The 22,656-nt window shown below is 37.7% G+C and overlaps 5 protein-coding genes across 9 annotated transcripts; 3 read left to right on the forward strand and 2 right to left on the reverse strand.

Moving 5' to 3' along the window:
• Positions 1 to 792: 792 nt before the first annotated feature.
• Positions 793 to 3,653, reverse strand: LOC126602181 (vacuolar protein sorting-associated protein 32 homolog 2-like). Of its 3 annotated transcripts, none has more exons than XM_050269013.1 (8): positions 3,486 to 3,653; positions 3,232 to 3,342; positions 2,813 to 2,912; positions 2,263 to 2,348; positions 2,033 to 2,124; positions 1,698 to 1,812; positions 1,220 to 1,421; positions 793 to 1,125 (listed from the first exon to the last, which is right to left on the reverse strand). In XM_050269013.1, exons 2-7 carry the CDS (start codon positions 3,310 to 3,312, stop codon positions 1,230 to 1,232), a joined length of 666 nt encoding a protein of 221 aa, XP_050124970.1. In that variant the 5' UTR covers positions 3,313 to 3,342; positions 3,486 to 3,653; the 3' UTR covers positions 793 to 1,125; positions 1,220 to 1,229. The 3 variants fall into 3 exon arrangements, with proteins under 3 accessions (XP_050124970.1, XP_050124972.1, XP_050124971.1); XM_050269015.1 differs by having other exon boundaries at positions 793 to 1,134; XM_050269014.1 differs by having other exon boundaries at positions 3,232 to 3,339; positions 3,486 to 3,651.
• A 5,877-nt stretch (positions 3,654 to 9,530) lies between these two features.
• On the forward strand, positions 9,531 to 12,695 carry LOC126602176 (IAA-amino acid hydrolase ILR1-like 4). The gene is made up of 5 exons (XM_050269008.1): positions 9,531 to 10,091; positions 10,433 to 10,558; positions 11,257 to 11,571; positions 11,860 to 11,946; positions 12,087 to 12,695. Exons 1-5 carry the CDS (start codon positions 9,654 to 9,656, stop codon positions 12,492 to 12,494), a joined length of 1,374 nt encoding a protein of 457 aa, XP_050124965.1. The 5' UTR covers positions 9,531 to 9,653; the 3' UTR covers positions 12,495 to 12,695.
• Positions 12,696 to 13,512: 817 nt separating this feature from the next.
• Positions 13,513 to 14,298, forward strand: LOC126605977 (uncharacterized). Its single transcript, XM_050273436.1, has 2 exons — positions 13,513 to 14,123; positions 14,226 to 14,298. The coding sequence occupies exons 1-2, from the start codon at positions 13,668 to 13,670 to the stop codon at positions 14,238 to 14,240; spliced, it is 471 nt and encodes a 156-aa protein (XP_050129393.1). The 5' UTR covers positions 13,513 to 13,667; the 3' UTR covers positions 14,241 to 14,298.
• Positions 14,299 to 15,785: 1,487 nt separating this feature from the next.
• LOC126604441 (uncharacterized) lies at positions 15,786 to 18,981 on the forward strand. Of its 3 annotated transcripts, none has more exons than XM_050271692.1 (9): positions 15,786 to 15,974; positions 16,082 to 16,143; positions 16,238 to 16,321; positions 16,798 to 16,954; positions 17,250 to 17,385; positions 17,801 to 17,851; positions 17,932 to 18,009; positions 18,112 to 18,195; positions 18,828 to 18,981. In XM_050271692.1, the coding sequence occupies exons 1-8, from the start codon at positions 15,869 to 15,871 to the stop codon at positions 18,146 to 18,148; spliced, it is 711 nt and encodes a 236-aa protein (XP_050127649.1). In that variant the 5' UTR covers positions 15,786 to 15,868; the 3' UTR covers positions 18,149 to 18,195; positions 18,828 to 18,981. The 3 variants fall into 3 exon arrangements, 2 of the variants coding, with proteins under 2 accessions (XP_050127649.1, XP_050127650.1); XM_050271693.1 differs by having other exon boundaries at positions 15,793 to 15,974; positions 16,900 to 16,954; XR_007616602.1 differs by having other exon boundaries at positions 15,797 to 15,974; positions 16,900 to 16,954; positions 17,932 to 18,195.
• Positions 18,982 to 19,500: 519 nt separating this feature from the next.
• LOC126604442 (60S ribosomal protein L31) lies at positions 19,501 to 21,391 on the reverse strand. The gene is made up of 3 exons (XM_050271695.1): positions 21,265 to 21,391; positions 20,898 to 21,003; positions 19,501 to 19,955 (listed from the first exon to the last, which is right to left on the reverse strand). Exons 2-3 carry the CDS (start codon positions 20,978 to 20,980, stop codon positions 19,676 to 19,678), a joined length of 363 nt encoding a protein of 120 aa, XP_050127652.1. The 5' UTR covers positions 20,981 to 21,003; positions 21,265 to 21,391; the 3' UTR covers positions 19,501 to 19,675.
• Between the last annotated feature and the right edge of the window lie 1,265 nt (positions 21,392 to 22,656).

A 22,656-nucleotide genomic window follows, 5' to 3' on the forward strand; every position in this document is an offset into this window, starting at 1 on the left:
CGAGACGAGAGGATCTCTCAAGCGGAAGGGGAGAATGTCCTCACGTTGATTAAAACGTGGGAGCACCCTTTTTCTTCGTTCGTGCTCGATTTCAGTTCGTACCAAAAACTCCCCACCATGTCCGACTGCTTGCACTCCCCATCAAACCTTATAAAAAATAAAAAAATGAAAGGAGGAGGATTCTCTTTCCTCCTAACCGCTTCCCTTCCCTTCCCTCATACTTTAACGGTTAAGCCACGTTAACAAAAACAAACCATTTGCTTCCAATACGCTTTTCTATTTACTTCCACTACACTTTACTTTTAGAAAAATGTAAAATTATAAAATGTAAAATATATCAACTATTTACTATAATAATTAAGTATCAAACTCATCATTCATGTGAATCGTTTGGGGCTAGTATCCTCCCCGGTTTGAGTTTTAAATCTAATTATACATTTACAAAAGAAATTAATTAAAATCAATGCCTCTTTTTCTTCACCAAACCCGGGAAAGGGTGAAATTTTTTGCATTTTTTTCCCTTCCGATCATTGACTTGCGTCTCCCTTCACATCATTGACTTGGGTCAACCGCTGGTCAAGAACCCGGAAAACTAACCTAAACTTAGCTCCAGCCCAATCACATCCGTTTATCATAACATCGTATGGTCAGAAATTATTGTAATTTTTTTTATTTAAAATTAAATATAAACAGTACCTGATAAAAACTGACGGTACAATATACGATGAACATATGTGATTGAAGGATTCCTAGGATCCTCACAAAGAGGATCCGGCAATGATCCTCTCTCTATTATAGGCTCCCAGAGAATATTCTTATTATTGACTTGGTCACAATATCACATAATAATAGAACAAGCTATTTGATATAAGGCCACAAGAACATTGAACAAATGTTCAAAAAGTAAACTTAAAAGAAAGAAAACAAGGAAGAAAGAGAAAAATCTGAGAAAAGCAGAATACAAGTTTCAAAGGGGACCCTGTTTGAATTTATGCCACTTTTATATACATTCTCTTTAATAATGAAGAAGCCACATAGAAACCTGCGATGCGTGATCGGAACAGAAATCTCCATTGTAGAATCAGACCAATCCTTGACATAGCCTTGACTCATAAGAATGAATACCTGCAAACACTGTAACCAACAAAATCAACTCCCAAACACGAAAACAATAGAACCGCGTATGAGCGGAACTTTGTACTGAAACTGACCCACAGACCTGCTGCTGCTTAAAGCGCCATCTCAGCCTGCAAAGCAGCCAATTCATCTTCTTCTTCAGTGCGCCTTTGGGGAGCAGGACGAGTTGGTTGCCTTCCAGCTGGGACCTGCACTGGAGCTGCAGGAGCTTGTGTTGCTGGCTGAAGAAGTTGTTCTTCCAATTCGGCACCTTCCAGCTCTTCAAGTTCTGCTTCCAATTCATCCTGCAAATAATATTGTATAAACTTCTAAGTAGCTGTATGCAAACTCAATAGAATACATACAAAATTAACAGAAGAGAAAAAAAAAAAAAACACATCCTTTTTTAAGACACATCCCATGGGTAAACAAAGAGGGCTAACAAAAACATATCCTTTAAAAAACCAATCATTGATACTATCTTTTTCATAAATAAAAATATCAATCATCGATACTATCATTTTCATATATAAAAAAAACCAAACATCGAAGGGATAAAAGAAGGAAACGAGAATGCAAACCTCATCAAAATCAGCAGCTGCACCAATTGGAGTTGACAATGCTTCCTGTATCTGTTTCATGTTCTCTGTCTGCTCATTAATCTCATCCATAGTCTTGTCCACATCATCTATGTTCCTGTACAAAAACATACACATTTCAATTATGTCAGGGAACACCCGTAATTGAATTATTCAGATCCCATGGGACATCAGGAAATGAAGATAAAGCATAAATAGTAAGTAACTGATAATATTATACAGATCTAGTACTCTCAAATTAACGACTTGAGCACATTATTAGAGCAAAACTCCAGTGGACCTGAAAATATCCTCTATATATAATATACACTACTTACGTTGCTTTTTGCATTGCCTTCATTGCAGCAGCTCCAGTTCTCAAGGCATCTACAGTTTCGGTTGTGGCTTTTGCACCTTCTAGCATTATCATCTGCAACATCAATACACACAAATACTTTCCATCAACATAAAAAATCCAAAACAAAGATTATATTATATATTAAAATGATAAAATATATTTGAAACACTTTCAAAGCATGGGAGAATATAATTCCAATCTCATCGTTACCTGATCATGGATACGCAGCTGGAAATTTCCAAGCTGCTCTATTTGCTGCTCATATAACCTCTTCCTCTTCAAACATTGTATAGCCGCTGCAAAATAGCAAGATAAGTTATAACTCAACCACAATACTAGAATTTAAAAAGCCGCGGTTAAGACATCTTTGGTTTTAGATCCAAATCACCTCCTAATGATTTCAACCTTAAGGACAAAATCTAAAAAAGTTTGACAGTCATCATTCATGCATCTGACCAACTTCAAGGGCTTCTTAACAGTGAGTCTTCATCACTAACATATTCAATTGGAGCTAAAAGCAATGGTGAAAAGGATAAACAAATCTCAGGTAAAGTTTGAAACATAGATTGAGTTAAGCAATACATGGAAGCAGACATATTTGTGTCTACATAACTAGGTGGAAATTGTGACACCATTACGGATGTGAACATAAGCCCTCTCTCAAAGCAGAAATTTAATGAGTTCATCGAGAACATGATACAAAACTAAATATCACCACTCAAACTCTCCTAAGAAAAATGAAAACACTTTGCAAACATACCCTTTTTGTTCTTTGCTTTGGTGAAATCCTTGGCCCTATCAACTTCTGCAGCGGCCTTCTTCTGTAGTACTTTCTCCTTTTTCTCAAGCATTTCTAGCGTCTGTGGAACATTTACCAAAATTGATTCAGAGAGCAATCTAATTGCATCAACCAACTTCAAAGAAACCATGAAGAGCTACACAATGAGGAATCATTTCATGTGCCACCACAACCTCTCAAACTAAATTGTAGGCTATCCACAAACCCGAAAAGAATCGTCGACATGCCAAAAGTTCGAAACACACAGTAAACTCATCAAATTTCCAAAACCCAAATCAATCAAACGAACAAAATCACCAAGGAACCACGCAAATTCAAATACTTCATCAAATACCATCAATGCAAAACAACACGTAACGATGAATTAATCGAAAATTTACCTCATTCAACTTGTCTAAGGTGGTTAGGGCACTGTTTTCCTGTTTAGGTTTCCCAAAAATCCTGGTGAACATGGTTGACATCTCTGCAGATTATCAAACCCTCTCGATCTTCTACACAATTCACAATTAAAAAAACGTCAAAGCAAAACCCTATTTCCACACAAATCAAGATCGAAAATTTTCACCGAAAAGAATCATCGGAAAACAATCAGACCATACATACGTGCGGGTATAAATTGGGCGTGTACGCGTACCTCGAAATCGACGGTGGAAATTGGGGAGAGACGACGGATCGGATTGGAGAAATTAGGGTTTTGATGGAGAAGAAGAAGGGGTGGGGAAAGAGAGACCCGCGTACAGTGGGTGAGAGCTCTGCCAATTTGCTTAGGCGTGTTGGTGTCGTGTTGGAAGGAGGAGAAGGGAAAGTTGCTTTGCCTTTTTCCGAGTTATGCATTTCCACGTGGCGTGATGTCTGGGTTGTCGGGTCCCTGGGGCCGCGAGGGACGGCTGGATGGTGTTTATCTTTTGGGGCGGTGTCGTTTTGGCAGTCACTGGTTGGTCGTTCTGAAGCGGACGCTGATTAGTTTTGGGTTGCAATTGCAATGTAGTGGAAGTGGGAAGTGTTTCTAATTAGAAAAGAGTTTGAATGATTTTATTTTTACTGTAAGACGTAGAATTTTAATGTAAATAACTCATTTCCTACAAAATTACCCTTTGTTTATATGATTCAAATTCGTCTTTTATGAGAACCGAATATAAGATCTTTCATTTATAATTGAAGAAAATATACCACTAGAACGTAATATTGAGTGAAAGTTTAGGAAAACATTAAGCTAAGCTAAACAATTAGATATATTATATAACTTCTTATTTGTAATAGTTGATTCTGAAACTTCTTATTTAACTCTCTCTCATTTTGCCTTCTATTCTTCTACTGTCGAAGTATGTTGGTTACTCCGTCAAAATGAAATGGATCCACTATTGCTTACCTGTGTGCCCGTATGGTCCATAAATTAATACAAAAATCAGAGAGAGGACCCGGCGCATCCATTGATCGTACATCGTACGATCATTTTTCGTCATATATTATTTATATTTAATTTTAAATAAAAAAATTACAATTATTTTTTACCGCACGATTTATGATAAACTGATATGATTTGAGAATTCCCGATATCATTACAAAGATGATCCTTGCAGGATCCACACTCCAAAAATCTAACTTAATAAAATCTAAATTAATAATATATATTTCAAATAAGTATAAAACCACGGAAAGAGATCATCTCCGAATCCCTTCTACCAAATCCACCAAATCAACCAATCCGGGTCCTTGAAATTTGATCAAACAGCTACAAACAGAAGATCCATTTAAAAGTTATAATAACTTTAGCCGTTAGATCAAATTTCAAGAGTTCGAATTAGGTGATTAGGTGGATTTAGTGGAAGGGATCTAGAGATGATCCCTTTCCTAAAATCACAAGCATTGGATGATTTTTTGCTATAAAACATGATTATTTTCTATTACTTTGAATTTCTAACTATGAAGTTGAATAGATTATTTTCTATATAATAAAAATAAAAAATAAAAATCTGACATAACACCCTATACATTTTTCATATAAAAAAAGGGTTAATCTTAGTTTACTACCCTGAAGTTTCGTGATTTTCAACATTTGGTACATAAAGTTTTTTTCATCCTAGAGTCATACCTCAAGTCTTAATTTTTGGACAATTTCATACATCCGTTAAGTTTTCTGTTAGAACTTCTATTAATTGATGACATAGGGTCTATATAGACAATAACTGAGCACCATGTGTCAATATGGCCCACTTCAATATTTAAAAAAAAAAAAACCCACCTGTCTTCTACCTCCCCCAACCCCTCCCTTATTTCTTCCCTCTGCAACCCGCACCCTCTCTAAAATCCCTACACCCTCTCATTTCAGTCGCCGGCAACCCCTGCAACAAGAAGCAGAATACCAAAACCCCTGTCGTGAAGCCCCACCTTCCTCCCCCCCCCCCACCTTCCTTCACCACCCTCTCTTTCTTCTCTCTCTCCGGGCAACCTACAATATGAAGGGCAGGAACCAATTCAGATCCAAGCTCACTCCTGCAACATGCATCTACGCCTCCCCAGCTTTGATCTTCGATTCCTCCGCAACCCCGATTCTTCTCGTCCCTTCGCCAATGGAAATTAGGGGTTTTTTTCTTTCTCTAGAGCAGTGGAGAGAGAGAAATGGTGTCATGCCCCGGACCTGGAGTCGATAATAAAAACTCAAACCTGAATCTGAAACGCGAGTTAAAAGCTCAATAAATAGAAGGAAATTGAAACGAGTTGGAAAATAAATTCCTCTTATAAAAATACTTCCAAAATTCTTACAGGGTGTACAAAAGTAATAAATTAAAATCCTTAAAACTCTCATCTAACACAACTTCAACTCGTCTATCACTTGTCTTGCCAAATAACTCATATGTAAAATATAAAGGTGAGGAGTGAGCAACAACCACCGTCGCTCAGGGAGTAAAATATGTAATATGCAAGTCAAACTTGCCATTTTAATCACACTATAAAATAGAATAATAATATCAAAGCTTTAGCCATATAATGCCATATCACATCATCCCTTTACGTGTTCATTATATCATTTATAAATTGTAACTCACCACATGACCCCCACTGGTCATTCTACCCTAATGTACCTGTATGCAGTTTACATTTATCCCTCGGATTAATGCAACATTAAAGTTCTTATTCTCCATGAACAATCTCAACAACACAAAATATATATACTCATCAAAATATTTCTTGAAAGCTAACATGCTTGACTTGAAAATAGATAAAGATTTGAAATAGATAAAACCCACAATAGCTCGTGGTTTTCGTTTATCAAAAAATAAGAATATTTTGAAACATATTACATAAACCACTCACCTCGATAATCCAAGCTTTGGCAATACAACCCAACTAACAATCTCCACACAACCAGCATACTAACCCCCATATGATATCCCAAGTTCATAAACCCTTTTTGCTAGTCATCGTATCTAATTCATTGATCTCCAGCCCAAATCACCCACATCGACAATTCCCATCGATACCCTATTCTATTGTGCACACTGGGCTTGCCTATAACTGGTTTCACAATGAATAGATTTAACTATACAAAAGAACCTTTCCAACTACCCTCATTTCCCGAATTCAAATCTAAATACTGAAGTTCCAATCACATCTCACAACGTGAGTGATGCACAGATAATGTCATTTCATTTTTCACATATATCACAATATATTCTCAATGAATAGCATTCCAGCAATAATTCCATAATCAATAACAAGTAAACACTTACTGAAGCAATTAGCCAATTAATATCCAATTGTATTAATCAACCAAAAAGATCAAGAATATTATAGCACTTCACAAAATTTAATAAAATCAATTTCCGTAAAGATCTACCGTATTTCCCTTACCTAGATTCTAAAACTAGTCATGCTACAACTTAGCTCCATTTACCAACCAACCACACTGATTATACCTTGTGAAATTTGATGTTCTCTTTTTGTTTTCCACATTCATTTCTACCTTCAATAACCAAATAGCAACACCATAATCCTGAATTAACAACAGTAAGAGCACTTTAGCCAAACAAATCTCAATAGCTGTATTTCTCATATTAGTGTCCCTGATCTCTCTATACCCATTCCATTTATCTACACATCCAAAACATTATGTTCCCTCTTGTTTTATAATACAAACATGTAGGAAAACTTTCCATTCTCTTCCTTATCGCACAACCCTAAAATATACAAAACCCGATATTATTGGTATTTGAACCCACCTACGGTACAATATACCATAACAGCTATAAACCCTACACACACACACACACACACACACACACCTATATACTTAGAGCCAAATCTCTTTATATGCGATCAAAATAAGAATCTGCTGAAAACTAATTTGAATAACAATGAGTAATCTAAGAATGGGAAGGATATAAAATATAGAGATCATTACCTCCATACATAACATGCTATTGGTTAAAACCACAAGCCATCTCTCAGATTACAGCTTCTTATTCCTTTCTCTTATACATATATAAACTTCTTGCTACTTCTACTCTATTCTCTCTCTCTCTCTCTCTCTCCCTCTCTCGGTTTCTTTTTTCTTGTCTCCCTCTCGTTTCAATCTGAAGGTCTCTGCCTATAAATACATGGCTTCAGTCGGTTGGGTTGTAGGATAATGACAAGCAAGTTACCGACTGACTAAAAATATTTAATAAGTAATTTATTTGTTGTCTTGTTTTATGCCAGCTCCTGCTAGATTGAAGTGTTCTCATAGTAGCTTTGCAATTACTTCATTCCTCCTTTCACACATTGTCGCCACGTGGATACTAATGCAATATTATACTATAAGTAGTATAAATATTACTATACCAAGCAAAGCATAAATTAATATGTAGGGTAAATTACATAGTAGCCCCTCAGGTTTGAGGTCAATTACAACCCCATACAACAACTTTAAAACATTTCACTTTCATACATTCAGTACCATTTTATTTCAAAATAACACATCCGTTAGATTTTCCATCCATTAGTCTGTTAAATGCTGACGTGGCTGCCACATTTGTGCTGATGAGGCTGCCACGTGGCAAAAAAAATAATTAAAATTTTTTTTTTATCTAATCTTCTAAATATAAATATATAAAAAAAAAAAAAAAAACTTGAAATCGCAAAAACCCACCCCACCCCTCTTCTCCCTCTATCTGTTTCTTCTTCTCCGCCCAACACAGAAAAACACCAACCACTCTTTCTTTTCTCTTTCTCTGCTCTCTGCATACAAACCCACATACCCTCCCCCCCACGCGCCGCAACCTCTCTTCTTCCCTCCCGACGCCGCAAGCAAACCTGGAAACATCCACCCCCAAAAAATCTGCAACCAAACCCAGAAAACTTCCCCCCCCCCCAAACAAACCCAGATCCCGAAACCTCTTCTTTTCTCCCTCTCTGCTCTCTGCATACAAACCCACATACCCCCCCCCCCCGCGCGCCGCAACCTCTCTTCTTCCCCCCCGACGCCGCAAGCAAACCTGGAAACATCCACCCCCAAAAAATCTGCAACCAAACCCAGAAAACTTCCCCCCCCCCCAAACAAACCCAGATCCGAAACCTCTCCCCTTTCCCCCCCCCCCAAAAAACCCGGACCCAGTGCTCCTCTCGTCGGCTCTAACAACGAGGTATGTATTCAAATTTTGAATTTTTTCAGTGCTTGGTTGGTGGGTTTGGGGTGCTTACGAATGCGGTCAAAGTTCTGATTTTTGAATGGTTAATCTCAAACCACGGAACGATGCCGCACCGAGAAGAGAGAGAGAGAGAGGGGAGGAAGGCTGAAGAAAAAGTGAAAAAGGATAGCAGAGAGCAGAGAGGGAGAAAAGAAAGAGTGGGCGGAGAAGAAGAAATAGAGAGGAAGAAGAGAGGTGGGGGGGTTTCTGCGTTTTCAAGTTTTTTTTTTTTTTTTTTTTTTTTTTTTTTTTTTTTTTTATATTTAGAAGATTAGATTAAAAAAAATTAAAAAATTAAAATTTTTTTTTTTTTTTTTGCCACGTGGCAGCCTCATCAGCACAAATGTGGCAGCCACGTCAGCATTTAACAGACTAATGGATGGAAAATCTAACGGATGTGTTATTTTGAAATAAAATGGTACTGGATGTATGAAAGTGAAATGTTTTAAAGTTATTGTATGGGGTTGTAATTGACCTCAAACCTGAAGGGCTACTATGTAATTTACTCTAATGTGTAGAAAATTTTATGCGGGTTCTCACAAATGGGTAGAAATTAGGGTTTTACAAATTATAATTTGAGTGTTTGGAGGAGATGACAGATTGCAGGTTACATAGAGGGATTTTAGAGAGAGGGGAATGGGGGAAGAAATTGTGGTAGGAGGAGAAATATCCACATGGGTTAGGTTTGTAGGGATTTTAGAGAGAGAGAGAGAGGGGGGGGGGATGGGGGAAGAAATTACAGAGGGAAGAAGGAAGGTGGGGGAAGGTTGGGGGAGACTGGTGGTGAAGGAAGGTTGAAGGAGAGGGTATAGATTGCAGAGGGAAGAAGGAAGGGAGGAGGATAGGGGAGGTAGAAGACGGGTGAGTTTTTTTTTTTTGTGTTTATATATTTTTTTTAATATTGAAGCGGACCTATATTAGCACGTGGGATTTGGTTATTGTCTATGTCAGCGTCACGTCATTAATTAACAGAAGTTCTAATGGAAAACTTAACTGATGAAATTGTCCTAAAATTAAAACTTGAAGAATGATTTTGGAATGAAAAAATTTTATGCACCAAATATTGAAAACCACCAAAATTCAAAGTAGTAAACTGATTAATCCAAAAAAAAAAAAAAAATCATCCACACTTCGATATGATTTGCATCCTACACCCTTCTACAAAATTTCAACCCCACTCTCCATATCCATCACCACTTCCACCGTGCAAATCCATGGCGTCCGGCAAATGGGTCCCCCCGATTTTTACTGTTTTACTGATTCTCCTGCTTCTCATTTCTTCAGCCAGTTCTTTGACCCCGGAAGAGTTGGCCCAAATCCCGGTGAAGTTCCTTGACTTCGCCAAAAGTCAGGAGCTTTTCGATTACATGGTGGGAGTCAGAAGGAAAATACATGAAAACCCAGAACTTGGTTTCGAGGAATTCGAGACCAGTAAGCTTATCAGAGACGAACTTGATCAGATGGACGTCCGTTACAAATACCCATTCGCCGGAACCGGCGTTGTTGGCTTTGTTGGGAGTGGTGGACCGCCGTTCGTTGCGATTCGAGCGGATATGGATGCTCTGGCTATGCAGGTTTAGTAAAATTTTGGAGCTTTAAATTGATTCTGCAGAAAGGGAAGTGCTTTTGCTAAAAGGGTTAAAAAAGGAAGCTAGGCAGTGCTAGAAATAGCTTTCTATGACCCACGAGCACTTTTAAACTTTTCTGTCAAAAACAGTTAGTAGCGTTTTTTGTGGTCAGAAAGCACTTTTATCTCTTTCCAAGGCAATCGCAAACATGCACGTATTTTCTTGTTTTAGAAATCGGTGATTGTTGACTTGCTGAGTTGGAGAAAATCGTGATTTTTAGACTGGTGTTTTGAATTAAAGCTAATGAGGAATTGATGGAAAGTATTGTGTCTTTTGGTTTGATGCAGGAGAGTGTGGAGTGGGAGCACAAGAGCAAAGTTGCAGGGAAGATGCATGCTTGTGGACATGATGCTCATGTTGCCATGCTTCTTGGTGCTGCAAAGATACTTCAAGAACATCGACAAGAATTACAGGTGTTATTGGACGACTTGTTAAAATAATGAATGTATATAATGGTTCTAAAATGTCATCAATTGCATTGCGAGTCTGGTTGCTTGATTGGTTTGAATCTGTTGTGTTCTGTTTACTCGTTAGTTTTACGGGTTGAGTTTGTTACGTGACCTTTGATTCAGTTGACTTGAACTTATGTTTAAAATAGTCATTTCAGATAGGAAAGCGAAGTTCTCGATTCATGTCCAGGTTACGCAAACATCAGGGAATTAAAAAAACAATATCATTAAAACATATATGTGTTCCCTGTTTGGGCGATACCAGTTTAGAAGCATGCAGGTTAGCTCATTGAGATTATTAATCCTTCTGTGTGTTAAATTTCATGGTTAGAACTTCTTGTTTTTAGCTTAAAAATTTCTTTTCTTACTTGACCAGATTCCAAATCGTAGAAAATGTACCTTGAATATGGAATTTTCTCAAATGTAATTGCATAATGCTTGTAGGAAGTTGCTTGCCGACTAATTTATCTATATAAAGACCTCTAATTGTGCTTCTGTATGCCAGTTATCATTGGAGATTATGTGTATCCTACATAGAGCTGAAGTGTACTTAGATGTTTCTCTTCTCTGAGATACTGTTTCTGTCAACTGGCTTTCAATGTCATTTGTATCTCTCTTATCCATGAGAACCTTTTTTTAGTTGTTTCTTATGTTTCTTATAGGGAACAGTTGTTCTTGTTTTCCAACCAGCTGAGGAAGGAGGTGGAGGAGCAAAGAAGATGGTAGATGAAGGGGCTCTGGAGAATGTTGGTGCCATCTTTGGGTTGCATGTCGCCGCTAATCACCCCATTGGTTCAGTGGCCTCCAGGTCTGGCCCTTTTTTTGCTGCCAGTGGTTTTTTTGAGGCGGTAATAAGTGGGAAGGGGGGTCACGCTGCCATTCCACAGCACACAATAGACCCGATCTTGGCCGCTTCATTTGTTATTGTTAGTCTGCAGCATCTTGTTTCACGTGAAGCCAACCCCTTGGATTCACAGGTTCCCTCTCTCTCCTTCTCTCTTTGCTTGTGTCTGTACCTATAATCCATTTTTTGTTCCTGTTATTACTCTACTGCTTATTTACTTATTGGAGTTAAAGGTTCTACCCATATCAATTCTGTTTTCCACTATAGCAAGCAATTAATTACTTTACTTCCCATGTGCTGCCAGTCACTCTCCCTTACGTGAATGTTGGCATCTTTTTCATATGATTTGTAGACCCCTACACAAGGAATAACGCTTCAGTTAGTCCGTATCCATCCAGTTACATGAAAGCACGTCTTGCAGGTTGTTACTGTTAGAAAATTCCAAGGAGGCGGTGCTTTCAATGTCTTGAAGGAAAGCTTTATGCATCTTAAACAAAGAATTGAAGAGGTATGCTTTGCTTCTACTGGCTTAGATTCCTGCCTTTCCTTTTGGCATCCTGAGTCCTGAAGTTAAAAATTCTTGTGCCGACTCATTCATTTCTTTTACAATGTCTCATCATAAACGTTAATTATTTATGCGAGTTGCAGGTCATCACTAGACAAGCCAGCGTACAGAGGTGCAATGCAACTGTCCTATTCAACGAAAAGGCTAAGCCCTTTTACCCCGTAGTCATTAACGACAGAGATCTGCATCAACACTTCCTAAATGTTGCGGGAGATTTGCTAGGCCCTCGGAACATAGTTGAGAGGCAACCAACGATGGGTGCAGAAGACTTCGCATTTTATCAAGAAGTAATTCCAGGATACTTCTTCGCGGTCGGTATGAAGAACGAGTCTCAAGGAGAGCTCGAATCAGGGCATTCACCGAACTTCAGAGTAAACGAAGATGTGCTTCCGTATGGAGCGGCATTACATGTATCCTTGGCCACAAGGTACCTACTTGAAAATCAACCGGAATCTACTTCGTCTAAAGGGAACTCTCAAGATGAATTGTGAAGTGCTAGGATTGATAGTTAGGGCTCGAATGTTATAATCCACATCAAAGTTTCCAACTTCATATGAATTTGAGCAGATTCTTAGGCATGTAAAGTAAAGCTGACTTCATATAAATAATTTCAGCTAACCTGTTGATGTTTAAAGCGATAATCTTCTTGTGTTAATTTGTTAATAGTGAGCATGGCATGCTTTATAGGTTCAGTTGTGTTGTTTTTTTTTATACAAGCGATAGTGAGAGGGGAGAATCACACTAGAGACTTCTAGTGTGAAAGCAAATATTCTTAACCACTTGACTTATAAGCCATTTGCAAATTGCGTTGTTTCTTTCATAATATTAACTTTAACCTATTGAAAATATCAATTATCGTTTTTTTTTAATATTGAAAGTTTAAGAGTGTCAATAACAATTTTCATTTTTTATCCTCATACAAAATTAATTTAACATTTATCTCACGAAAACCCATTCGGAATATGCCCTCAAATCTTATGTAGTCATTTTCGACGGGGTGGACGGATTCAAACCTGGAACTTTTTCTGTCATTAGGAAACAAAGTATCACTAGACCAAAAACTAGTTGGTTATATAGTTGTTCATGACTAAGTAGTTGTTCACACCTAACATTCATCTCATCAAAACTTAGTCGGAATATATGACCTAATTTTTTTATCAATATGGTGGACAGATTCAAACTTAAGATCTGTTTCGACATTGAAATAGAAGTATGACCAAACTAATAACTAGTTGGTTATGCAGTCAATTATTACTAAAGAAATTTGGGTCACATGCCTTTTCCATGTTTGGGATTACAAACTTTCATAATAATTTCCTAAAGAAATTGTCGGGAACACAAGAAAGAAACAAAATCACATAATATCAATCAATCAAATCTAAAGCCTCTTTTGAACTGTATTTCTAAAACAAGACTCATGGTCCCAGCAAAATCAATCAAGTTGCTTTCCAAAAATAAGTCCTTGGTAAATTTGGTAAATTGCAGTTAACCAAAAACTCTTCCCAGTTCATCAAAGATTCCCCTCAACCAGTGCGGCAGATTATTGAAGGTGATCAATGTTTCTGTAAAAAGGTAAAAAGATGAATTTTTTGCTTATATATAGGAGCGGGTAAAGACCTAATATTCTTGTGAGAGACGAGGGAAGTAGTTTCTTAGATCATATAATGCAGAGTTTAGAGTTGAAGTATGATGAACAATGTGATTGTTGGGTTTTGGAGCCCTTTGATGGCTCCATTCATTCTGTGTCGAAATCACTTCCCTCACCAAGTAGCTTTTCTGCACCATCACCAAGCTGCTTTACTTCTCCCACAACTTACTTCACCGTCCCTAGTTTACCCAAGCCACGCGAAGGGAGGTGCTTGTTTGGGAAGATTGTGGTTCGGTTTTGGAAGTGTTTTAAGCCTAGACTTTATTCGGGGACTGCGAAAAATGATTCCAACGGAATGAGGCCTTGTGGTGGTGATGATTCAGCCAAAACGAGAAGCGGAATGCAGTCACCCCTGCAGGGACAACATCATGCTGAGTATTATTCTGCAATGAGTGCTGATGAGCGTGACGAGAATCTGAAGGAGGTGATCTTCTACTGCAGGAAGTCTAGTTCTACAGAACCTACAGAAGTGGTAAGAAGATTTCTACTTCACTCACTTGACAGACAAGAACATGTAATGTATATATATAATATATATTACATTGACATATGATATGATTGGTGTTAATTGCAGATGGTAGAAAACTGATGTTATATAAGCAGAAGGTGGATAAGATTTTTTTTATATCTGGAATCTGCATCATCTGATAAAGCATGTTAAAAGAAGCCGTGCAAAGGAGATCCATTTTACTTCGCTGTTTTTTCAGTACAAAAGTTCATGGATGCTTTTCCATCAATTCCTTTGGAAATTACTCGGTTCTGCATACGTAAAAAGGTCATTTCATCTTAGAGGCAAAAGACGGTTTGACATTTGTAAACATAAACTTTATTTTTGTGTGATTTTATTTTTTCATACGTGTCAAACTGTGACTTGCGAGCAATGAGTTATGACTCTAAGAATCATTCATTCCACATGTGATAATCATTTAACTATGCCAATTGAAATGTAAAACCTGTTTCTGCAGACACAGCAAGTCTTTTCCTTTTTCCCCTGAATTTAAGAGCTTCTGCTGATATTTTGGACCACTTCCCAGACTGGAAAAACATCTGCTTAATTTTTTAGTTGATTGTTCTTCATCCCCTTCCCCACACAACTTTTCTTTTCACTCTTCTGTGTTTCTGCAAAGGCTTTGTGGTCCATCGGAACGTCGTCGAATTACTAATGCAAGGCTTCCGTTACACTCGCCCTCCATGGTAGCTTGGACTCCAAGGTACATGAACTGCAAAATGACCACGTCGAAACGGTTAAACAGTAAGACTTATCAGAATTTCCCTCCTCATGAACTGCATTAATATTCATTTATTTTGTGTTCGTAAAGCACAATATTTTCAAAACTAAATTAGAGAACATACAGGTTTACTAGCACACTTGGAATAAAAATTAATAAATACTTTGAATTAACAAATAATTTAATTATGAACAAAATTTGCAGGAACGGAAGCTTAAACACATAGCAAATCCAAAGGCTTTTACTGACTAAAATGGATGAAAATAACATCGAGTTGGCAGAATAATTAAAATTAACGATAAATTTACATTACAATGAATTAGAAGTTAAAAAAAAAAAGTGAAACAAGACATATGATCAATAGAACGAATAACCAAAACATTTCATTTAAAATTCAAAAGTGAAAAATAGAAACAAACGTGTCATGTTAAAAAGAAGTGCGGCTTCTTTGACAAAAAAAAAAAAGGTAAATTACATTTTATATCCTCAAGTACTGGTGTAATTGCAATTTCATACATCATCTTTAAAATATTTTAATCTCGTACGGTTACTATTATTTCATTTTAAATTTCATACAACCGTTAAAAAATTTGTTAAGTTAACTGTTAAATGATGACGTGACAAATATAAGATCTTCATTTGTGTTGATGTGATTACCAAACTTGTGCTAAGTGGCCAAATAGCTAATAAAATACTTGAAACCTTCACAAAAAATAAAGAATAGAATAAAACAATAAGGGAGAGACAGTTCCAAACGGTTATGCATTCAACAAAAAAAAACATGAGTACCGCCCGACTTTTGAATTCCGGTTTTACTCATCCTACGGTCAAAAATAAGAGGAGAAAAACAGACCCACATGATCCACCGTCAACGATAGGACTAACAATTTCGGCCGAGATAAATCCCCAAATTTTCCTTTCTTTTCCCTTCCACTTTCCCCAAAGCCAAACAGAAAATTAGAAACCTCAACTGCGAAAAGTGTGAGCGATGAGGAAGCTGAGGAGAAAATTGAGAAATTCACAGGACGACGACTTCTCTCTACCCACTTGGGACGATCCTTCCCTCAACGATTCTCGCCCCATGGATACTCAAGGTCCCTATCTCTCTCCCTCTCTCTCCAATTGGCTGCTGAAAAATGATAAATTGGCAAAATTTTGAACTTTCATTCCAATTTTAGTTACTGGGTTGTCGAATTTACAGAGCAAGAGGAGTTGGTTCGTGAAATGGAGAAGAGTCAAGCTCAACAGAGTCGGTTATGGAGGGTAAAAAGTTGTCTCCAACTAAACAATTTTACATCTTATTTTGCTTTTGGTTTTCTACAATGTGAAGTAACTTTGCTGATTTTTCTTTTGCTAGGTTTTGTTTGCATTGCTTCTCTTTTGTTTCGCGGTGTTTCTGTTGTACTCAATCTGTCAGCAGGTTCTGTCTCCTTGGGAATTGGTATGCGGATTCTCTTTCTCTTATTAAAAGCAAGTTCAAGCATCTTGCTTTCACTAAGTTCTCATTGAATTTACCATTTTTCTGGGTTATTAGGACTATATGTTTGACAGTGGGCATCTTCTTTCAATTGCATTTCAAATAATTCTTTGGGACTTGGGAGCCGTTGGGTCTCAATTGGGGTTTTATTTAATAATAAGTATTATGAGCAAGAGATCTTTACATGTTGTGAATATGTGGTATCTTCAGTTACTTACCATAAGGGTAGGGGTTCTAAGATCAAGTTGCAAAATTTCACTGGGTAGAGCTCGTTGTTGTTGAGAAGTTGAGAATTTGTGAGTTGAGTGCTTTTTTGTTGTTTATGGAACCTGTGACATTTGAATGATGTAGTAATCTATTGTCTTTTGTAGAGGATGAATCCTTTTTCGTCATTTGTTGTCGTTCTAATATCGATAATGACATTGTTTAGTGCCACGCAGTCAGATGGGCAACTACTGGTTATATGTGATTTTGCGGCTATGTTAATCTGGAAAATGTGTTTACTCATGATGAAATTGTCACATTTTGATCTTGATCAACAGCGTTATCATGCTTATTTCATGGAAGAGATGCTCTCATGGATGATTATATCTGCAGGTGATGTTCCCCTACTTATCATTTAGTAGAGTTGCTTTTCAATGTGTCAACAGTCATGTGATGGTTGTAGCATTGTAGTTTAAGTGCTCAACCAATATTTCTTATAGTTGGGACTTTTGAAATTCTGCATTTAGAATATGTACTAATACTTAATGGGAATTCGTTGGGTTTTAAACCTAGTCCGTGATTTTTCACTGTTAGGGGAAGTATGCTTTGCATGGCATTTAGTATGCTTAGTTGGCTGTCTTTTACATTACTTTGAGATGAAATAATTAACTATTTAAAACTATAACAGATTGGCTAGCTGTTGTAGCATATTCATCAGCTATCATAGGATTGCTTCATGATTCAAAGCATCACCGCCAATGGATTTGGTACTCACTCTTTACTGGCATTGTACTTGCGGCTTTCTGGCTGTATTACATGTTGAGGTATGTTACTTCTCAAACTCACACATTCTACTCACATAACCAGTCTTATACAAGAATATTCACAACTTCGAAACATTGAGAATGAAATACGATGAAACTGTCACTCTGAGGTAGTTAAGTGGAACAATAAATTAAATACATTAAAATATCTCATTTCTCTATAAATATCCTTCATTCAGCCCCTGAGACAGTGGCCCTTCATTCAATTGACTTGTGCAAAAACAGAAAATAAATGTGCAATTCCACTTTTGTGTTGAGCATGGGTAGGGTGCACCACTGCACCCACATTTTATTTTCTGATTTGTGGTCAGTATGTTATCATCTTGCCTTGCTCTTAAGTTTATTTCCCTTGTGAACTGTGCTGTAGTTTAAGGTACAAACAAACTAGTTTTGAACAAATATGATATTTGTGCAGATTGCCAAGGTTCCGCTGGGATGTAATCTGGCTTCCATTTGGACCTCTAAGGTATGTTAGAATGCGATTCATGTTCACAAGTTGCCCGTGCAACTTTTAAATTTATTCATGAACGCTTATCTGGTATGCAGCGGAGCAGCACTGGCTCTGTACGTTGATCATCTGCTAACTGAGTCATCAGAAGAGATAAGAAAGCTTCGAGGCTATATGTATGCTTACAAAGCTAGCTGAACCTTGTGTTTGTCCATCTTTGACATTGATCCGAGATAAATAGCACGGGCTGTAGACTAAAAGTTTGACTCTGGTATAAGGGAGAGGGAGAGGGAAAGGGAGCTCGTACAAGCTTGATTCTCGAACTGTGTTAATCACATGGAAATTCCTGGTTGAACTCGAAGGTAATTCTCTTTAATCACATTTTGTAATACTCATTTTGAATAGTGTCAGGTCTGAAATTTTGTGGTTTCCGATTGTGTAGTCACTGATAGGGTTTGGTTTAAACATCAATCCTGTTGTTAGATAATTTGAATAATTGAAGTCAATGAAGTTGAATATGAAAATTAAAGTCGAAGGTTCTGAAAATTATTCATATATCCCTGTGCTGCAACCTAAGAAAGCATAGTAATATTGATCGGTGTCGGTTAATTTTATCTTCTTCGAATGGATATAAGGGAAAAAAACGGAGAGAAGCACTCCAGTTTTAATTGCATGTTTTTCTTGGAAGTCATTTCTTGCTGAAATGGAGGGTACATAGATAGTACCAAATAAGTGGCTAATTACATGATAAGTAAATGGAATTTTATTTTGTTTTAATAGAAGCATGTAAGATGGCATGTAAAGGGTAAAAAATTAGAACTGAAATACAGGAAGTGGAATGTTGGTCGCTATGAAAACTAAAATGTTGCGATTGCATTGCTCGAAAAGAAGAGATTGAATTGGTCCTCGACTGCCTATGTTAGTAGGGGAAAGTGATTTTTTTTTTTGTTTTGTAATCGCGTGATTTCTGAGCTTTGGATGTGTGAATTTGCAGGCGTCAAACTTTTGGGACCTGCTGGCTTTTATGTCGCACGAACGATAATATCATAAAAGGTAATGCTAGGGAGATCAATTTTGTAAAAGACCACAAAAATTACTATTTGTAAAAATACGTCTTATTAGTGTAAAAGCGTTATCTAAACCGTCAAGGGAGGGGTCATATTTTTTCTACGATTTTTTAACGGCGATTTTTGCAACCGCGTACTAAAATACCATGGCGATTTTTCCAACTGCTGCTTAAATACCTTAGCGATTCCTCAACCGCTGCCTAAAATAACTTTTTGTGGCGGTTAGCGATCAAATAGCTTATACGGCCGTCCAAATGCCCGCATTTGGACATGCGTCTGCTTGTGGCCTATGCCGCCTTTGGACGCTCGACACATGATCCGTTCGTCGCACAATAGAATTTTGCTCAGTTTCATTTCCTCTGAAAGCAAATTCGAGGAGAGAGAGACCAAGTGTTTAGTAACCAGAAAAGCACATCACTTAAAAACCAAAACGTACATTGACACATGATCCGTACATTGACACATGATCCGTACATTGACACATGATCCGGTCGTCGCAGAATAGAATTTTTCTCAGTTTCATTTCCTCTGAAAGCAAATTCGAGGAGAGAGAGAGACCAAGAGATCCAAAGGTGTCTAGTAACCAGAAAAGCACATCACTTAAAAACCAAAACGTACATTACTGATGCTGAATATTTAACCAAACAAAAATACACCAAACTTCTGAGGTAAGTCTTTAGTTTGGCAACAAACTCTGAAGGTCTTTCGAAAAATGCATATAAAATTCCCTTTTCTTCCTAATGAGAGTAGCTTACTCGAAACAGAAATGAATAGATCATTCATCCTCTTCAATGACCTTGGTGCCCAACCCACTCAGTCCTTCGGCTGGGATCTCAGCGACGGTAACAAGGGAGTAGAGCTCTTCCTTTGCATCTTCGTCGTCGTTCCTCTTGCGAGCAATGCGAACCCTGATCCTTCTTGGGACGCTCCTGATTCCTCTGCTCCAGATCTGCTTGTTCAGCTTCACATCCACCCTGACGTCATTTGTTCCCATGGCCTTCTTGGCAAACTTCCTGATCTCCTTTATGGCGTTAGGAGCCTTCTTCTTGAATGTGCTGTTATGGAACAACAATGCACAAGAGTTACTTTGATGGCTTTCTAATGATAGTACAAATTTCAATGGTTCAACAACAATGCACAAGCATATGAACAAAGAAACATTCGCAAACAAAAGGAAAAATTCTACAGACCCTACCATCTCCCGACACTTTCAATAGCATCGACTGCCCCCCACCTCACAAATTCCAAGCCCAACTCACTCCCTCACTTTGGACCAGAACCTCTGCAACAACCCCATGCCCACAGCCACGTAGTAGCTTACACCATTTCCCTACTAAAGTCCTACAAACGATTTCTTCTAGCAGTCTCGCTTCCACTCCCCCCCCCCCCTCTTTAATCCATCACCAAGACACCACACAATAACCAATGCATCTCCATCTGGTAACTCTAATTTCAGCGACCTCAAACCAAATTTTGCTAAGAAAATCATCACTCCCTGCTCCTAAACGTAAAACTATAGTGGACATTGTCCACCTCAAACCCCATGCAAGATTTTACGAACTTGCTAGAAGACCCAGCCAGCCAGTTCTAATAAGTAAGATCTGCATCATATCTCTTTTCTGTCCCTACTCTTTTCACACCCGATACAAACATACATTTCATTCTAGTTAAATAACTAATCATGAAAATAGAACAGAAGTTCATAACAAGCACGTCGACGACAAGGTTACGCCACCACAACAGGGCTAGCAACAACTAAGAAATGCAAATTGATATCAAATATCCACAATCCGCAAATAAATCCCAATCCCACATAAAAATCAGAAAATAGACAAACACGAAGCTAGCCGGACAACACAATACGCAAAACAAGCATCCGTAATCAAGATCTACAACAACAAAAAAGCAACTATTTTATAAAAAGATTAACCAAAAGCAAGAACATAATGTAATAACAGATCACGAAAAGCGGGGGGGGGGGGGGCAAAATATAATACCAGCCATGGAGGCGCTTGTGGAGGTTGATGGTGTACTCTCTGGTAACCACCTCCTCCTTCCTTCCCTTCGTCTTCTCAACCATTTTCACACTCTCCTTCTAAGTACCTGCAAATGCAAATCCCTCACTTCAGAAAAAAAAACCCACAATTTCAAAATTCTAATCTTAAAACAAAAACCCTAGACTTGAACTACAGAAAACCAGAAAGTAAAAGCATAAATCCGATTGGAAAGATATAATTTTCTTCTGTTTTCCGTCGATTTCTCGGCGGCCAAACAGGGATTGAAGGACTTGAGATTTAGAATTGCTATACATGCTAGGAAGAATGTGAGAGAGAGAGAGAGAGAGAGAGAGAGAGAGAGACGGACCTTTGGGAGCTTGGAAGTGGATGCAGAAAGAGGGGGGAAGAAGAGGCGCTGCAGGATCAACTAAAAAAGAAGCGTAAAACCCTAGCTTCCACACCCTTATAAAGATCTATCAGACTCCCGTTCTTCTAGTTCTACGACGTGTCGCTTGTTGCCGATTAGAGATGGTAGTTTACTAATGATGTCGTTTTGTTTTATTTCTTAAAAAATAAAGGTTTTTTTAGAGATTTGCATAACACATCATTTTGGTTCCTGATATTGAAAATCAATAGATATGGTCCATGAGGTTATCCACCATCCATTATTTTGGTCATTTCGTTAAAAACTCCGTTAAATATCCCGGAGCTCTTGGGCGAAAGTGTGGGCAATTTTCAAAGCTTTGTAACTCAATCGTTTCTTAACCAAATTCGATCTATAATATAGCAAAATGAAGATAGGAAAGTGTAGAAAAAGTTTATACCTATTTGGAAGCCCAATGGTTGCCGAAGATGGCTGGAAAATAGCCTGAAAGGTGACTAGTCCCCTGGAAAACTGAAAAATTCGCCGGAAACTGGGTAAATTTTAAACGTTCATAACTTCTTTAATACTTAACGAAATCAAGTGATTCAAAAATTAAAATTATACTTCTCAACAAGATGAAGAGAATGGTACCTTTTTGATGACTAATTCGCTGTTGTTTGGTCGGAAAATGGCTCGAAAGTGGTTAACTAGAGACTAAAACAGCCACTTTCGAGCCATTTTCAAGCCAAACCACATCGAATTAGCCATGAATAAAGTACCATTCTCTTCATCTCGTCGAGAAGTATGATTTTCGTTTTTGAATCACTTGATTTCGTTGAGTATTGAAGAAGTTATGAACGTTTAAAGTTTACCCAGTTTTCGACAAGTTTTCCTTTTTTCCTACAGACCAGTCACCTTTCAAGCTACTTACCGGCCATCTCTATCAACCATTGGGCTTCCAAGGTATAATCTTGTTCTACACTTTCCTATCTTCATTTTGATATATTATGGGTCGAATTTGATTAAGAAACGATTGAGTTACGAAGCTTTGAAAATTGCTCAAACTTTCGGCCAAGAGCTCCGGGACACTTAACGAAGTTTTTAACGGAATGACCAAAATAATGGATGGTGGACAATCTCAGGGACTATTTCTATTGATTTTCAATCTCAGGGACCAAAGTGATATGTTATGCAAATCTTATAAATCATTTTGGCTAAAAAGCCTAAAATAAATTAAACAAATTATTATCTTGCTGGGGTCTCACACACCCTTTGTCATTTTTGCCATTTGATATTATTCAATTTATTCGATTCGATAGCAAAAAATTAAGAGGGTGTATGAGAAGTAAAAAGGAGTGTGTGCATAGCACATCCCTTTTGTTTTTTATTTCAAGT

The sequence above is a fragment of the Malus sylvestris genome, chromosome 15 (assembly GCF_916048215.2).
Source record: "Malus sylvestris chromosome 15, drMalSylv7.2, whole genome shotgun sequence".
In the NCBI taxonomy this organism is placed as follows: Eukaryota; Viridiplantae; Streptophyta; class Magnoliopsida; order Rosales; family Rosaceae; genus Malus; species Malus sylvestris.